Raw genomic sequence first — 17,909 nt, 5'->3', positions numbered from 1 at the left:
AATTGAATGTTACCCATCAAAAGTTAAGAGCCTGAGAAAAATGTGCCCAATTTTTGAAAAAGGGAGCATCAGATTCAGCGTACCAGAGAGCCCTACTGTAGAAGTTTCAAGTACCAATGTACATAAATGTGGAATTTTGCTTCTTTTTTTTGCCGGAGGAAAGATCTCAGATGCGTGTTTATTTGTTTCTTCTTTTTTTTTCAGGGGTGATCGTATCGAACCAGTGATCGTAGAAGATCGGGAGAGGGATCATTGGATAGGAAATCATAAGCTTTTACGTGGGAAGACCTTTTAATGGAAGTATTTTTGTGGGGGAAGGGGATTTTATATGGAGGGGGAGCCGGATTTTCCAGCATTATTAAAAAACGATCAGAAATTAAATAAATAACAAGTTTTATCAAATGAAAGTAAGGAGCAACATAAAAACTTAAAACGAATTGAAATTATCAAGTATATCAGAAGGGTTGCCCTCTCCTCAATACCTCACTCTTTACGCTATTGTTTTTCTTAGAACTTTTAAAAGAGCTTATTATTCTAATTAATCGATCCTTTGTGATTCAGGAGTCATTCTTAAATAGCTGAAACAAAAATCAAACTTTAGCGCAAATAGCAAGGTATTGAGGAGAGGGCGACCCCCCCCCCATCATATACTTAAAAACTTCTGTTTGTTTAAAGTTTTAATGTTGCTCCTTACTTTCTGTTTGAAAAAACTTGTTTTTTATTTGTTTTTAACATAAGATGAAAATTTTAGTATCATTATAGAGCCAAGATTCAATTTTGTTCATCATTTTGAAGCATGCTTTGTATTTTTCTTTGCATTGAAAATGCGTCAAAAACATTCAAAAACAGGAAAGTATTCTAATTTTTTAATTAAGCCTAAGCCTTTTTCTAAAAAAAAATTGAAACATCATAAATCTGACTCGGTGAATGGGTAGATCTGAAACTAGCTCAAGTTTTGTTACAAGATAGCATAAATGTCGCAAATAAGACATGTCATAAAATGTCACGAAAACGTTTAAAATTGCAAGCCTCATTGGGGAGTTTTTTTTTAAATCTTTTTAGGGGAGACAGGTACAGAGAAATTAATAAACAGTTTCAAGGAGGGGGCTACAACAAAGATTTATAATTTTTTTCCGCATCGGAAAGCTTCTCACATTCTGGAGATTTTGTAGTAATTCGGACTTCTTTTTACCAGTTTCATGAGTTTTTACGAAGGATTCTTTTGACGAATTATTCACGAACAATTCATTTTAGTATATTTCATTCAATTCAATTGAGTAAAGTGAAATCTTAGCATTCACGATTAAGTTGCTCTGTTCGAATAAGTAATTCTGTTTTTGTTTTTTTTCAATTTGACAAAAAGGAAATCTTTGAAACTAAAAATCTGTATTTATTTCTCCTAGCCAACAAAGAATGTACTAAATTGTGTGTTCCCGACGAGGAGTTACTTTGGAGGTCTTCTTTGAGGCAACCCGCAAATGCAAGAGCTGAAAAGCTACCACCTTTGTCAGATAAAAACAGGTAAGATAAATTATAATCCTTGTTGGGGTCTTTGTCTACGCTCTTCTGTGACAGGATTGTTAGAAGCAATGATTTGTTCTGTCAGTAAGATGGGAAATAAAATACATATTTTATATAAAGGAAAACTTAAAACACTGAGGTATTCAAAACAATCGTTTGAAAAAAGCTGTAAAAACTTGAAAAATTGTTGCTATATAGCCTAGCATTTATTTATATAATATTTGAACATATTGGAAGTTTTGCTTATTTAAGAAATGATTGAATCAGATCTTTTAATTACAAAAAATTGTTGTTTTTTTTCAGATTTGTAACAAGAACGGTCGTAGTTTGATCCTATCAACAGTTTCTTGTCTAAAGTTTGAAAAATCTTGGCCATTAAGAATCTGAACGAATCTTAGATTGAAGAATCTTAATTTTTCAAAGAAAAAATAAATAGATTTTTAGACATTTTTAAATAGACAGTTGCGTAGCTGGAGGAGTGCAACCTGCTCCAAACCCCTAATTTTTACAATTTTCCCCATATTTTCCACTGATTATCATGTAAATCACCAATTTTTGTCTCCTCATAAAATATTATAGGTATAATCAAATTATTTAGCTGCTTTGTGCAACCTTCTCTTATTCTAAATCCATAAATATTTAGAGAACGGTCTTCCAGTAAAAAAAAAAAATGATAACTTTGTCTGGAAACCTATTAGATTTTACTGTTGTTTCTTTCCCGTTTTTCCGAGAAGAGAAAAGTCTAGTGACAGTCAGTCCTGTTTTAATATTCCCGTTTATCCTGTTTTTATGGCACTTGTTATTTCTAAAAGAAATCTGATTTATTCTCTTTTTTCCTTTTTTAGTCCTATTTTCAATTTTAACTGTTTGCACGTTCCGTTGTATTATGGTTAATGAGTTTTTCCTTGACGCTGGACATAAATACCAGGTTAAGCCTTCGTTCCAAGTGTGGCTTTATACTAGTGTCAATAAAGGAAACAGTTTTTATCTTTTTTACTGCTAAAATACTACATTGATAAATTACACTATCAAGTTTTTCATTTTCCTTCATTTTTGATTTTCTTTCAATTCCTTTCATTTTTTAGTTTCTTCCAATTTTCTTTTTTTTTCTTATTCTTTCTTTTTTCAATCTTAATAACTACTTTTTCTTCGAAAAACAGTTGCTACAAAATGAAAAATCATTTTTAAAAAGAATTTTGAGTGGCGTTTGAACTCATGCCTGCTGGGCAAAACCGCGTTGTTCAGATTTTGGAAATCCTTCTAATTTTTCAGTCCTTAAAGTCAGCCATAACATCCTATCCTGATTTAACTATACTTTCTGTACTGCACCGTTTTCCTAGGCCAAGAGATTATTTTACTGTGCTGTCTTATTAAATAATCAAAACATGCAGCCCGTCCCTTTTTGCTTGTAAGGCCATCTCATTTTTGAAATTATTTTAGCTACATTATAATTGACTAGTTTTTCAAGAAGTTCCTAGATGGAAGTCAAATTTTCTTAGTTATTACTTTGAATCACATTTTTTGTTTGTTTGTCTAATTTGTTATATAAAGAAGATACATGTGTCATTAATGAAAAATCTAAATAATAAACACACTTGGCCTTCATATGAAACCTGATGCAATTTCTCTTTTTTTCCTTTTTGTTTGAGCTAGTTGGTTTTTTTTTTGTTTTTTTTTACATGCCTTTTGTTATTAATTGTCTGTAGTTTTGCTCCAGTTGTAAATGCGCTTTTCAAAATAAATGCTTTTTCTTGAAATTCAATGGGGAGAATTCTATTCGGTTTATTCGGTTATTCGATTTTATTCGGTCATTTTGTGGTAAGTGTAAACAATGCAAGAATTAACGGTAGAATTAACATTATTACCGTTATTAAGAATTAAGTTATTTAGAATTAACCTTACGAAATACGGTGTAAGATATTTTAATGAACATAGGAAAACAATTCAAATACATACCGAACATTGAAAATTAACGTTAAATATTTGTTTTAGTTAAAAATAAAAGTAAATACAGAACAGAGAGAAAAAAATGTGAGTTTAAGCATCAGGCAACTACATATAATAATGATAATAATCATAAGAATTTATTTTTAAACCTAACCACAAAACTTATGACACTCGTGGAGTAATAAAGAGAAAAGAAACAAAAAAAGCTTTAATGAATAAAACCAACGAACTAGATTATAATGTGGTGAAAACGGTAGGATGCTGAAACCAACAAATTTTTTTAGCATAGTTAGCTTTTTTTTACATGTGGGATATCAAATTTATTATTTATTCTACTATTACTATTCTCAAATGGGGATAAACTAAAAATTTGAATCTGGAAAAGACTGCTTAACATCATTTTCTCGTGAATTAAGTTTTTTTTTTTAACTGAAAGCAAGGAGTGACATTAAAACTTAAAACGAACACTGCCGACGCTAAAACGAACTGAAAAGAACACTAAAACGAACTGCCGACGGTTTAGATTCTATTATATTGTCAGTTTAGTTAACCTGGTATTTGTCGAATTTATTAATTTTGTCTGTTTGATTTATTTAACTTGTTTATTTATTTCATTTTATCGTATAAAATCATATTTTTTTTGTTTTTATGGAAAATAGATAAGTGTCTTTCATTTATTTCATTTTATACTTTAAATATTTTTACAACTGTATTTACTTTATTTATTTATATATTAGTTTTAGTCGTTTTGTCTATTTGATTTATTTATTTTCTTTGTTTATTTAATTTTATTATATAAAATTATATTTATTTTGTTATTACAAAAAATAAGCAAAATATCCCATTTATTTTATTTTTCATATATCAATTTTAGTTAATTTGTCTATTTTATTTATTTATTTCGTTTGTTTATTTCATTTTATTATAAAAAAGTATATTTAATTTGTTTTTATACAAAATAGATTAAAAGACCCCATTTATATCAGTTTATACTTTATCTATGTTTATATTTGCAATCATTTTATTTATGTATTTATTAAATTTAGTTATTTTGCCAAGCAACAAGTTCAAATTGTATTAGAAAACTATGTAATTTTTCTAAGCAAGGCAGTAGCTAAGAAAGATAAGATTAGTTATTTCATTGAACAGTCAATCATAGCTGTAATTTAGAATAATAAAAAGAGCCTTGTAAACTTTTAGTGTATAAAATTGCTTAGTTACTGTTTAGGCTCTGTGCGAACCTAAGAAAAACAAAACTAAAATAATGAATTACTCATGTAAAAAAAAATCTATAGCTTGAGGTTGCATGGTACTGTAAAAATAAATAAAAAAGAGACAATTATTTATACGAAGATAATTCTTGGTAGAAGGTCGTGTAGAAACACATTATTGCTGAGGCTAAACAATAATTGAAATAATTTTTTTTTATAAATTTTCAAGAACTTTCTCTGTAGCTTACATTGCCGTAGCTTGTTAAGTTTGGTCGAATGCGGAAATACTTTATTAATCTTTTCATTTTACCCATTGTTGCAATTTTTATAGTTTATTCTTTTTATCAATAATCTATTGTATCTAGGATTTCAAAGACGACAAATACTTCACATCTACTAAAATTTTTACTTGATTTTTTTTTATTATTTCCCTAAGGCTGAGCGTATTTCATTCCCATTGCATCGGTCCAATTGCATTACATATAACTTCTTTGTTCAAATTCAATTTTCTTGCGGGGGAATCAAAAGAGTGATCTGCGATAACTGAGGGAAAATTTTCAGATTTTTTTTCTTTTATCTAATAAGCCACGCATATTTTAGCAAATGGACTCTACCATCCAATTTTGTATGTTCTGTTATTATAAAATGTATTGATAAAATATTGATTTTGAAAATAGTTTTTTGTGTTTGTGTGAATATTTGTTTGGTGGTAGGATATGGAAAATATTATATTTTACATTCTAACCTCAAGACCATTATCCATTATTTATTTAAATTATTTTGTAAGACTATAAACCCGAATTAATATAAATCTGTTTTTAGCTACCGCTGATTAATCGTCTGACTTCCTCCGTCAATATTTGAACTTGAAACCCAAAATTGATTGCTCTATTGTTTTTTGTTTTCTCTATTTCTTTAAAAAAAATAACTAAATATCTTTAGAATTATCATTTAAATTCACTTTATAAATATATGACCGTTTGACTATGTATTTATGAATGACTCTTATTATTATCCAAAGACCCCATCTCCAGGACAAATCTATAAAAAAAACCCATTAAATTAAAAAAAAGTGAAGTTTTAGCCTAATAGTTTTTTTTTGTGCTCTCAGGCTTTCCCAAAAAAAAAATCTTCTTATCATCTTCGTACAATTTTAGCTTGTTGTACCTGATATTAATGAAGTTCGATACCAAAAATATCACTTAGTGAGTTTCAGTGTCGGCTGACAGTCTCATTTTCCGAGTACCACAGGGAGCTTCCGAAGCAATTTTGGTAAAAATTGGCTTAGATGCGTCAACAGGTCGAAAAACTAATGAGAAGCTATTTTAAAACAAAGAAAACCTATAATATCTTACTAATCGTAAAGTAAAACGTAGTTTGAGCCACATAAAGTATAAATAATGTGCATCCTGTGTCCACAAAGAATTAAATTGAGGCGGTTAGCGCAACAGAAAACTTCCAAAGCTGTCAAATTTTTCAATGAGACGTCTTTTGAGCTTATTTTTAGAATTGGGTGTCTTAACGCCACCGTGGTTTTCTGCCACCATATGTTTTCCGCCACCCAGGAAATCTTGCATCATCAAGAGGATTAGTTGGGTCAGAATAGATAGATTAGGTTAGTCTATGTCTACGCCTATGTTTTTGTCTATATCTGTGTCTATGTTCATGTCTAGGTCTATTTCTATGTCTTTGTCTATCTCTGTTCTTATGTCTATGTCTATTCTGACCTACCTGAATTAAAAGGTGAAGGAAAACATATGGTGGCGTTAAAACACAATGCTACCGATTTTTATTATTTTCAGGCAGGAATACTAGAATATTCTTAGGGACAGCTATCTCCTCAGCTGTCCTCAAAATTCTGCTCCATTCAATAAAAAAAGAAAAAAAAGTCCTTTCTATTGACGTAAATTTCACTAAATTTGAATATCTCTATCTCTGGCACAAAACAGGGGAAGTTAATTGGTTTTTCTAATATTTCTGGGAAATTAGGTGTCGGTCTTTAGTTTTTCTGTCGTTTATTCGGATCTCTTGTCAAATCTATACAAGTTATGGCAAGATCACACAGTTAATTCTAAACAATTAGGCCACACTAAAAAGCTAATGGCTAAAAAGATCGTAATGGACGAGTTAGGGTGATCCTTTAAAGTATCGAACGGCCTTAAACTATGCTTCCAGACTTACAGATTTGATAAGTAGAAATGCTTTGATAACCATATTGTCAGAAGAAAATATAATTTTTGCTTGCCCTGTTTAAGATAAAGGATTGCATCCATTCAATTTTTTTCTTTTTGTGTATTAGATCATCCCCTAATACATTCCCACGGCGATCGCATCGTAACCGACCAGGCCAAGGCTCAAGAACTGAGTACGCCTCCCCTGTTCCACAACAAAGAAATACTCGCCAATTTCGTGACCTCGGATCGAAGAAGAAACCCGGTACAAAGTTTCAACAATCCTCACTGGATAAAGATGCTGATTCAGGTGCAGCAGACAGCTCGTCGTCTGAATCTCATGCTGTTGAAAATGATGATAAGCGCCAGTCAAAGAATGGCGAGGAAGTTCGTTCCGTTTTGGGATTAGATGTAAGTTTTTTCTAAATTTTGTGAATGTTCGGTGGGTCTTTGAAACTATATATAGTTTAGTGCTTGCATTCACAAATCAAGTTCTAGTTGGTACAATGGTCGAGGTATTTTTCAAGTCAAACAGTTCGTAGTAACGAACTGTAGTAAGGAGCGACCCGGCTCAATAGTAAACGAAACTGTAAAAAACGGAATTTCGATGCTAAAATATATATCAAAAGAATCAGATTTTTATGCTAATTTTAAATATATAAGTTTCATAAAATTTAGTCTTTGTCATCAAAAGTTACAAGCCTGAGAAAATTTGCCTTATTTTGGAAAATAGGGGGAAACACCCACTAAAAGTCATAGGATCACAATCACACCATCGCATTCAGCGTATCAGAGAACCCTACAGAAAAAATTTCAAGGTCCAATCTACAAAAATGTGGGATTTTGTATTTTTTGCCAGAAGACAGATCACGGGTGCGTGTTTATTTGCTTTGTCGTTTTGTTTTTGTTTTTGATACGATGACCCCCAGGGGTCGTCGTATCGACCAAGTGGTCCTAGAGTGTTGCAAGGGGGCTCATTCTAGCGAAAATGAAAAGTTCTAGTGCCCTTTTTAAGTGACCAAAAAAATTAGAGGGCACCTAGGCCCCCTCCCACGCTCATTTTTTCCCAAAGTCAACGGATCAAAATTTTGAGATAGCCATTTTGTTCCGCACAGTCGAAAACCATAATAACTATGTCTTTGGGGATGACTTTCCTCCCCCCCCCCCAACAGTCCCTGGGGGAGGGGCTGCAAGTTACAAACTTTGACCAATGTTTACATACAGTAATGGTTATTGGGAAGTGTACTGACGTTTTCAGGGGGAATTTTTTGGCTTGGGTGTGGGGTTCAGGGGAGGAGGCTATATGGGAGGGTCTTTCCTTGGAGGTATATTTCATGGGGGAAGAGAAATTCAATGAAAAGCGCGCAGGATTTTCTAGCATTACTATTAAAAAAAAACAATGAAAATATAAATATGAAAAAGTTTTTTCAATTGAAAGTAAGGAGAAGCATTAAAACTTAAAACGAACAGAGATTATTACGCATATGAGGGGTTCTAAAAATACTTTGGCATAAAGAGCGAGGTATTTAGGAGGAGATAAATACTTTGGTCTTTATGCTAAATTATTTTTAGTAATTTCAAATATTTATTCTACGGCCTTTCTGATTCAGGGGTCATTCTTAAAGAATTGGGACAAAACTTAAGATTTAGTGTGAAGAGCGAGGTATGAACGAGGGGACAAACCCCCTCATATATATAATCAAAAATATAAGAAGATAAAAGTTTGTTACGTAAGTTAATTCTTAAGTTACGTATATTTTTTACTAATAGAAACGTTCGTTAAAAATTAAAAGTTCTAGTTGCCTTTTTAAGTAACCGAAAAATTGGAGGGCAATTAGGCCACCTTCCCCACCCCTTATTTCTCAAAATCGTCTGATCAAAACTAAGAGAAAGCCATTTAGCCAAAAAAAGAAATTTACATAAATTTAGTCGAAAAACCTTATAACTATGTCTTTGGGGACGACTTACTCCCCTACAGTCCCCGTGGGAGGGGCTGCAAGTTACAAACTTTGACCAGTGCTTACATATAGTAATGGTTATTGGGAAGTGTACAGACGTTTTCAGGGCGATTTTTTGGTTAGGGGGAGGGATTGAGAAGAGAGGATATGTTGGGGGAACTTTCCATCGAGGAATATGTCATGGGGGAAGAAACTTTCCGTGAAGGAGCGCAGGATTTTCTAGCATTATTAAAAAAAAAATGAAAAAATAAATATGAAAAAGTTTTTTCAACTGGATTAAATTAAAGGAGCAGCATTACAACCTAAAACGAACAGAATTTATTACGCATATGAGGGGCTCACCTCCTCCTAATACCTCGCTCTTTACGCAAAAGTATTTTTAGTAATTTCAACTATTTATTCTACGGCTTTTGTGATTCAGGGGTCATTCTTGATGAATTGGGACAAAATTTAAGCTTTAGTGTATAGAGCGAGGCACTGACGAGGGGGTGAATCCCCTCATATATGTAATAAAATCATGAGAATACAAAAGTTTGTTACGTAAGCCAATTTATTAGTTATTGTATATCTTTTACTAATAAAAACATTCGTAAAAAATTAAAAGTTCTAGTTGCCTTTTTAAGTAACCAAAAAATTGGAGGGTAATTAGGCTTCCTCCCCCGCTCCTTTTTTCTCAAAATCATTCGATCAAAACTATGAGAAAGCCATTTAGCCAAAGAAATAAATATGCAAATTTTGTTTAATTTATTCCTCTGCGGAGAGCCAAAATCAAAACGTGCATTGATTCAAAAACGTTCAGAAATTAAATAAAAAAACAAGTTTTTTTAACTGAAAGTAAGAAGCGTAAAGAGCGGGGCGTTGATGAGGAAGCAGCCCCTTTCATATACGAAGTAATTTCTGTTCGTTTTAAGTTTTAATGTCGCTCCTTACTTTCAGTTAAAAAAACTTGTTTTTTTTATTTAATTTCGGACAAGATCTAATAATACCTGGGGTATTTTCATAAGTACCCTGCACTAAAACTACCTGGCTTTGTTTTTGATCCTTACTCCAAAGTTTTACCTTACTCTTCATGGCATATTGGTCTTACTATTGCTTACCAACGATAGTGCTACGATCGGTCTTAAGATTTATTGATCTTTAAGTTTTCTAACTGTGGGTTCCCACGTGTACGATTATTCGTATACAAACTCGATTTTTCGGCCAGGTATGCGATATTGCAGCTGTGCACCCATTTTGGTTAAATTATATCTGATTTTCGAAAATATCGTACAAGTTCATGAATCTCAACCTCTCCGATAATTCTGATGAATAAATCACATTAAACCAATAGGCTGGGCAAGATCAAAATGAATATTGAATTTTTGATTTTGTCAGTTAGAAATTAAGGAAAACTATACTCTAAAGCTGATAAAGACCATAAGAATAGGTTACTTGTAATGAAAGAAATGGAATGAAGTCTCAGAAGAGGTTGGAGTTGAAGGTAAGATTAATAGTGGACTTTAAATGGCGAGGCCTAATTTGAAAAAAAAAATAGTCCATTTCGTTTCGTTTTGTGTAGTATAGCCTTGGCTCTGCGCAAAAGGACCTTCATTGGGCATAGCAGCTATATATCTAGACTAGCATGGGGTAGGTCGATTCTAGTAGTGGTACTTCTGAGTGGTCAATTTGTTTCTTAACTAGAACAGAAATAAAACAAAGTGGACTATAGCATTTGATTTCTCACTTACAGTTATTTTTAAATGTCATCATTAATGAGGTTTTTCATGCATCCCAGTCCCTACCCCTTACATGACATGATATAGGCCTTGCCATAGTTTATTTTAAAAAGCTGAATTAATATGCTGTTTTTTTTCAAAAACGGACGCAAATAAATTGTCTAGTGTGATCCCCTGTAATACTTATCGCATTAAAATGGAAATTTCGTTTCCGATTTGTTAATGCGATTATTCTGCATAATAAAAATCGTATATTTGAGAACCCAGGATAATATGCTTTTAAGGTAATAGTGTCCACGGACCAGTTGGATCAGTTTGAAAATTAAAAAAAGGAAGAATGAAGTGAACATTTTAATACGTAAAATATTCTTACGCGCTTCTTTAAAACCAAACTTTAATGGATCGTTGTAAAAATGGCTTCGTACCCCCCACCCCTTCCGTTGAAATGACAAAAGTACTTACAAATACACACTTTTAGGCTATTTAATGCAGAAAAAGGCATAGAAATAACTTTTTCAATAGGCGTATTAAATCAAAGTTCTGTATATAAATCTTAATGTAACTGTTGGTACGTATTTGTATCATATTAAATAAAAAAAACAAGTTTTTTCAACTGATAGTAAGGAGTGACATCAAAACTTAAAACGCACAGAAATTACTTCGTATATGAAAGAGGCTGCTTCCTCATCAACGCCCCGCTCTTTACGCTAAAGTTTGACTCTTTCTCTCAATTCTTCTTTCTAAAACAGTAAAAAACTTTAGCGTAAAGAGCGGGGCGTTGATGAGGAAGCAGCCTCTTTCATATACGAAGTAATTTCTGTGCGTTTTAAGTTTTGATGTCACTCCTTACTATCAGTTGAAAAAACTTGTTTTTTTTTTATTTAATTTCTGAACGTTTTTGAATCAATGCATGTTTTGATTTTGGCTCTCCGCAGAGGAATAATCAAAACGAAATTTGCATATTTTTTTTTTTTGGCTCAATGTTCTTCTCATAATTTTGATCGAATGATTTTGAGAAAAAAAGAGCGGGGGACGAAGCCTAGTTGCCCCCCGATTTTTTGGTTAATTAAAAAGGCAACTAGAACTTTTAATTTTTTACGAATCTTTTTATTGGTAAAAGATTTACGTAACTTATAAATTAGCTTACGTAAAGAACTTTTGTATTCTCATGTTTTTATTACATATATGAGGGGATTCGCCCCATCGTCAGTACCTCCCTCTTTACACTAAAGCTTAAATTTTATCCCAATTCATTAAGAATGACCCCCTGAATCACAAAAGCCGTAGAATAAGTAGTGGAAATTACCGAAAATACTTTAGCGTAAAGAGCGAGGTATTAGAAGGAGGTGAGCCCCTCATATGGGTAATAATTTCTGTTTGTTTTAAGTTTTATTGCTGTTCCTTACTTCCAGCTGAAAAAGCTTTTTCACTTTTATTTTTTAATTGTTTTTTTTTTTTTGATAATGCTAGTAAATCCTGCTCTCCCTTCATGGAAATTTTCTTCTCCCATTACAGATTCTCGAAGGAAAGTTCCCCCAGCATATCCCCCTCTTCTCAACCCCTCCCCCAAACCAAAAAAATCCTCTTGAAAACGCCTGTATACTTCCCAATAACCATTACTATATGTAAGCACAGGTCAAAGTTTGTAACTTGTTGCCCCTCCCACGGGGACTGTGGGGGAGTAAGTCGTCCCCAAAGACATAGTTATAAGGTTTTTCGACTATGCTGAATAAAATGGCTATCTCAGAATTTTGATCCGTTGACTTTGGGAAAATAATTAGCGTGGGAGGGGGCCTAGGGGCCCTCCAATTTTTTTGGTCACTTAAAAAGGGCACTAGAACTTTTCATTTCCGTTAGAATGAGCCCTCTTGCAACATTCTAGGACAACTGGGTCGATACGATCACCCCTGGGAAAAAAAAACAACAAAAAAACAAATAAACACGCATCCGTGATCTGCCTTCTGGCAAAAAATGCAAAATTCCACATTTTTGTAGATAGGAGCTCGAAACTTCTACAGTACGGTTCTCTGATACGCTGAATCTGATGGTGTGATTTTCGTTAAGATTCTATGACTTTTAGGGGGCGTTTCCCCCTATTTTCTAAAATAACGCAAATTTTCTCAGGCTCGTAACTTTTGATGGGTAAGACTAAACTTGACGAAACTTATATATTTAAAACCAGCATTAAAATGCCATTTTTTAGAGTTTTGGTTACTATTGAGCCGGGTCGCTCCTTACTACAGTTCGTTACCACGAACTGTTTGACAAACCAGAAAAAACTGAACAAATCTGCTTCGGACCAGGTGATAATAGTGTGTTATGGAACCAATGGTCGGTATCACACGCAAAAAAGTCGTACTCAGTTGAAATCTTTCGGCATTTTCAGTTTCATTTATGAATTATCTTTCGTTGTCAATCCTATCTCATTCAATCTAATTTGTTTGTCAGTTCCAAAATTATATTACAAATTTTCAGTTCAAGATGATGCGATAAAAATTCAATCTGATATTCTATTTATTTAGCCGTCGATAAATAATTTTTTAAGATACATGCGACTTTTTACCTTTTCCTCAGGAGTTTTTAGCAGGACAAAAAATCCAGGACTAAAAATAATATTAAACTTTTTGTATTTTTCAAGGGTTTGAGACTCTCCTGCCCCCCCCCCCCCAATATCTCATGGGTTTAAACTAAAATCCAAGTTTTATTTCAGAGCACCCTTGTTTCGGCACTTGAAAACGAAGTAATTTCTCCTTGCCCTGATGTGAAATGGGGATCTGTTGCTGGTCTAGAAGAAGCTAAGAGATTACTTCAAGAAGCTCTTATATTGCCACTTTTGGTTCCTGACTTTTTCACTGTAAGTGAAAAATTGTTTGACAGTGTTTTTTTCCCTATCGTCTCCCAGAAAATATTTTATGCTACTGGAGCTAATATTAACAACTTGTTGCAGTAGTAACCTTTGTAACATGTTCTATGCAGCATGTATATAACTGTACGTGCTGATTTTCTTTCTTGCTCTATTCAGTGTTTCGCTTTTTATTCCTTCCAATGAAAGTCCCATTCCTGAAAACAATCCTTTCTTAGAACTCCTACCTACCCTAAGTTCATGTGGTTAAAAGGTGGCGTTGTAATCATCCGAAACCATTTGAGCTTGGTTCTCTTCGACAGCAAAATTCACAATTTTTACATAATTTTTGCCCTGACTGAAGAAAATGCCTCTATCTTTACAAAAATATCGCTCAAACTGCAAATATTTACTTGCAAGTAAAGTTGCTTTTTCCGTGTTCGTCTGAATTGACGCTTAGAGTATAGAATTCGGATGTCTTTTAAGAGCTTGCCACACTGAAACTGAAAATTAAAAGCGAAGCTTTTGCCTGATTCAATTCAATTTATTCAAATCAAAATAAAACATAATACCAATAATAATAATGATCCTGGAAGCAAACTTGTTGAGAACCATAATAACAAAAAATTGAAAATGAAGAAGACAAAAAAAGAGAAAACACGGGTAATTAAAGCAAATTGAATAAAAATTTAGAAAATTATAATATCAAAGTTTAGTACATTGTTATACAGCGTGCGAAAACTTCTGGATAGCTCGACACTGGAGGGTATTATATTCCATTGTATTATAGATTTATAAATGGGGATCGCTGGGTGGAACTAGAGACACACTTGGGGACAATGAAGGAATTGTTGGATGAACGGAGACAGAGGTCTTTTGAATTATTACTATTAAAATAAGATAATAATCGGGGAGGAAGATTTTTATGGTATGCGGAGTATGCAAGGGATAGATTTAATTTTTGATTATTTGTTCAAAAGGGATAATACCAAAATTGGAGTACAAGTCCTGGGTGGGATATAGTCGGGGTAGCCGAAAAACTGCTTTGACGGCATGGTTTTGGGTAGATTTTAATTTATTGGTAACTGAAGGATAAGTGTTGCCCCAAACAGTTCCGCTGTATGAGATATGTAGGTAAATAAAACAGTAATAAAGGGTGACAAGGATATCGGGAGGAAGAAAATAATTCACACGATTAATCATACTTACCTGTCGCGAGATTATGGCTCTGATGTAGGAAACATGTGTTGCAAATGATAGGGAGGAGTCTATGTGGACACCAAGAAACATGACAACTTCGACCTGCGGGAGGAGATTGGTAGAATATTTTAGGCCCAGTGCTTGCTGAGCTTCATTTTTTTTTGCAAGAGGTTCGAAATAATACAACCTGACTTTTCTTGCTGTTAATGGTCATGCAGTTAACGAGACACCACCCCTGTACTCTATTCAGAAGGATTTGAGTAGAGGTGACAACGGATGGTAAATTAGAGCCGGTGATGAAAAAGTTGCTATCGTCAGCAAAAAGTACTGGGTGCACTGATGGACCCAGATCCGTAACCAAATCATTAATATAAAGGAGAAAAAGTATTGGGCCAAGAACAGAGCCCTACGGGACGCCCCTCCGGACAGGTAGGGGATGCGAAGTCACCCCACCCAAACTCACACTCTGTACTCTACCAGAGAGATAAAAGCCGAACTCCACGAATCCCTAAGTTGTTGAGTTTACTTAATAAAACACTGTGATCAACCATTTCAAAGGCCTTAGAAAAATCCAGAAATAATCCCAATACAGTATTTTTAAGATCAAGTTGGGAACGTATAAACTGTGCGGCGTCGATTAGTGCATGAGCAGTTGAAAATTTGGAACGGAAGCCATATTGATGAGGAGAAATCAACAAATCTGAAGGATGAATCCCAAATAAAAACGGAGAAAGACGTCGGAATATAATTCTCTTGAGCACTTTAGATATAACTGGTAGAAGTGAGATTGGACGATAATTACTTATCTCAGACGGATCGCCTTTTTTATGAATCCGGGATAAAAGTTGCTGATTTAAATATTTCTGGGAAGACTCCATTGGTCATAGACAGGTTTGCTATGTGCGCAATGGGTTCACAAACATAGGAAGATACGGTCCTAAGAAGCTTATTACTTACGCCAAAGAAGTCAGGTGTACTACTGTTAGAGAGAGATTCGATAACTTGAAGCACCTCTTTACTATCAGTTGGAGAGAAAAACATGAATCTGGGATTCTTGCTAGGGTGTACTGACTGGGAGGAAGAACAGGAGTTAGCATTTGGAATATTAGTGAAATAATTATTAAAAATATCCGGTACTGAAATTGGGTCAATTAATCTACCACTGATGTCCTTAAGGTTAATAGGTACAGATCTTGAATTCATTTTTTTGAAAGAATTTCATTTATTGTGGACCAAATTTTTGGCAAGTTCCCTTTGCAGTGAGAGATTTTTGAATAATAATAATTTTTTTGCTTCCCGCACGAGTTTGGTATTTAAGTTTTTGTATTTTGTATAATTAGTTGGGTCAATAACGCTGCTGGTTTTGCAAGCTAACTTATATAGGTCATTTTTACGGTATGAAGAGATTATCAGGCTATTGGACATCCAGGGGGGTATATGGGTAGTTTTTCGGTTTGATTTACGGACTGGAAAGGTTGAACTGATAAGATCACTCAGTCCCTGTGTAAAACCATTTGTGGCTGAATTAACATCCTGACAATCCAAAACCTTGGACCAGTCGAAGGATTTCAAACGATCCGTGAACCGGTTTAAATTCACAGTATTACATATTCTATTAGACATAGGGGTATTAGTTCTAGAGGGTTGAGTAGCTGGTAGGGAGAGATAGATTGGAAAGTGGTCCGACAAGTCAGAGAATATTATTTTGGAGGACAGGTGGTTTCCCAGGGAAGTGGATACAAAATGTTATCAATTACAGTAGCTGTTGACCTTATAGTTAAAAGGATTGTGGGAAGAAGACCACTTGAGGTAAAGGTTTCAAAGAAGGTATCACAGTCATTATTATTGCTAACATTTAGTAAATTACAATTGAAGTCCCCAAAAACTATTGCCTTCTTTTGTGGTAAATTAATAATACTAGAAAAATCATCAAACGGATTACAAAAGAAAGGTGTCGGAAATGAGGGTGGTTTATAAAACAATGAAAAAATAAACGGATTCTCGTCAACACTTATGTCTACGATTATTGAATAAATGCATCTATTATCTATAGGTTGCGAGATTCACAGTCTAATAGCCTGGTGAATTTTAGACTTGACCGGATGTAAAGAGAAATGGCGCCAGAGGACTTGGTTAATTTTCTTTCAATATGAATAGCTTGAAAGCCAGGGAGGTAAAATTCATTAGTATCAATTTCTGAAAGCGTCTACGTTATTCCAATTACGTCGAAAGGGCAGCAACCATTAATTAAAAATAAATCTTTAAAATTAGTCCACTTGTCCCGTATGCTTCTGATGTTAAAGCAAATTACATTAAGTTTGGTCTCTTCCATTAGCTTAGGTTTCACATTTTTCATAAAATCAAAAGTGTCGAGATATCCACAGTTAACTTGGTTTAAGGGGCTATCGGGGCTAGCTAGGGGGTTGGTAGGCAAATTATTTTGGTCATCGTAATAGTTAAAAATGACACTATTGCACAGTGATAAATTCGTGAGAAACGTAAAATCTTGTATAGTACACATTGAAATGTCCATTGATGTCTGGGTTTCATCATCTCCTTGATTTGAATATTGGAATTCTTCTTCAGCCGACGAAATATCATTGGCGGTAATTTTGGACTGGCATGGAAAGTTTGCTGGTTTTTGTTGTTGTTTTTTTCTTAGATTTCTTGCCTTTGATTAGGGCAATGGCGCCGACTACCGTTTCGGGGGTTGTAGTATTGTCAGAGGCTGTATTAATTTGATTTGTAGTTGAGTCTACAGGCTTAACTAACTTCGATGTAGAATCCATGTCCTTTTTGATGGAAGATAGTTGAGCTATAGCTGTTTGTAAGATGTCATCACCTAGAAGTTTAGTGATAGTTTTCTTCCTGAGAATATTTTGGTTTCCTCGGGCTCAATACTAACCTCAATTAAGTGACTGTCTGTGTGATAAGTTGCAAGCTTTTGCCATTCTTGGCTACTTTCAGATGAATCTTTTGGAGGGCGGAATGTTGAAGTAAACTTAGGTAAGGGATAGGGGGACTGACTAGAACCTTAAGTATGAACATTGTTTGCCTCTTTTGGAAATGATACTGTCTTTGCATCTTCTACGGCAACTATTGCTTGGCTTCTACTGGGCCGATGGGGTATGGGTTGCCAAGGGATTCTTGCAACTACAACTGAGTTGGGCTGGTTCATTTTATCAGATGTTCTAAGATTACGACTCGCTTTTGATGAGTCAGGCAAGGTTGTTTTTGGAACGCTGTGTGTCCCTTACGGGAGGTTGTGGAGGAATCCTGGTCCTTGTTTTCTGCCTTTAATAAATGTTCAGCACAATCAAAAGGGGGTTCAATCATAAGAATAT

At 34.0% G+C, this 17,909-nt stretch overlaps 1 protein-coding gene across 4 annotated transcripts in view; it reads left to right on the top strand.

Moving 5' to 3' along the window:
• The window catches only part of LOC136026521 (polypeptide N-acetylgalactosaminyltransferase 3-like), a 181,954-nt gene that overhangs the window by 148,890 nt on the left and 15,155 nt on the right, over positions 1-17,909 (top strand). For all 4 annotated transcript variants that reach the window (XM_065703198.1, XM_065703208.1, XM_065703216.1 and 1 more), the window contains 3 exons: positions 1,404-1,521; positions 6,979-7,261; positions 13,234-13,377. In XM_065703198.1, coding sequence (XP_065559270.1) covers positions 1,404-1,521; positions 6,979-7,261; positions 13,234-13,377 — 545 coding nt within the window. The remainder of the gene's footprint in view (positions 1-1,403; positions 1,522-6,978; positions 7,262-13,233; positions 13,378-17,909) is intronic.

The sequence above is a fragment of the Artemia franciscana genome, chromosome 1 (genome assembly GCF_032884065.1).
Source record: "Artemia franciscana chromosome 1, ASM3288406v1, whole genome shotgun sequence".
NCBI classification, from domain to species: domain Eukaryota; kingdom Metazoa; phylum Arthropoda; class Branchiopoda; order Anostraca; family Artemiidae; genus Artemia; species Artemia franciscana.
Note: the sequence above shows the minus strand (reverse complement) of the source record. Positions and strands in the feature narration are given on the sequence as shown.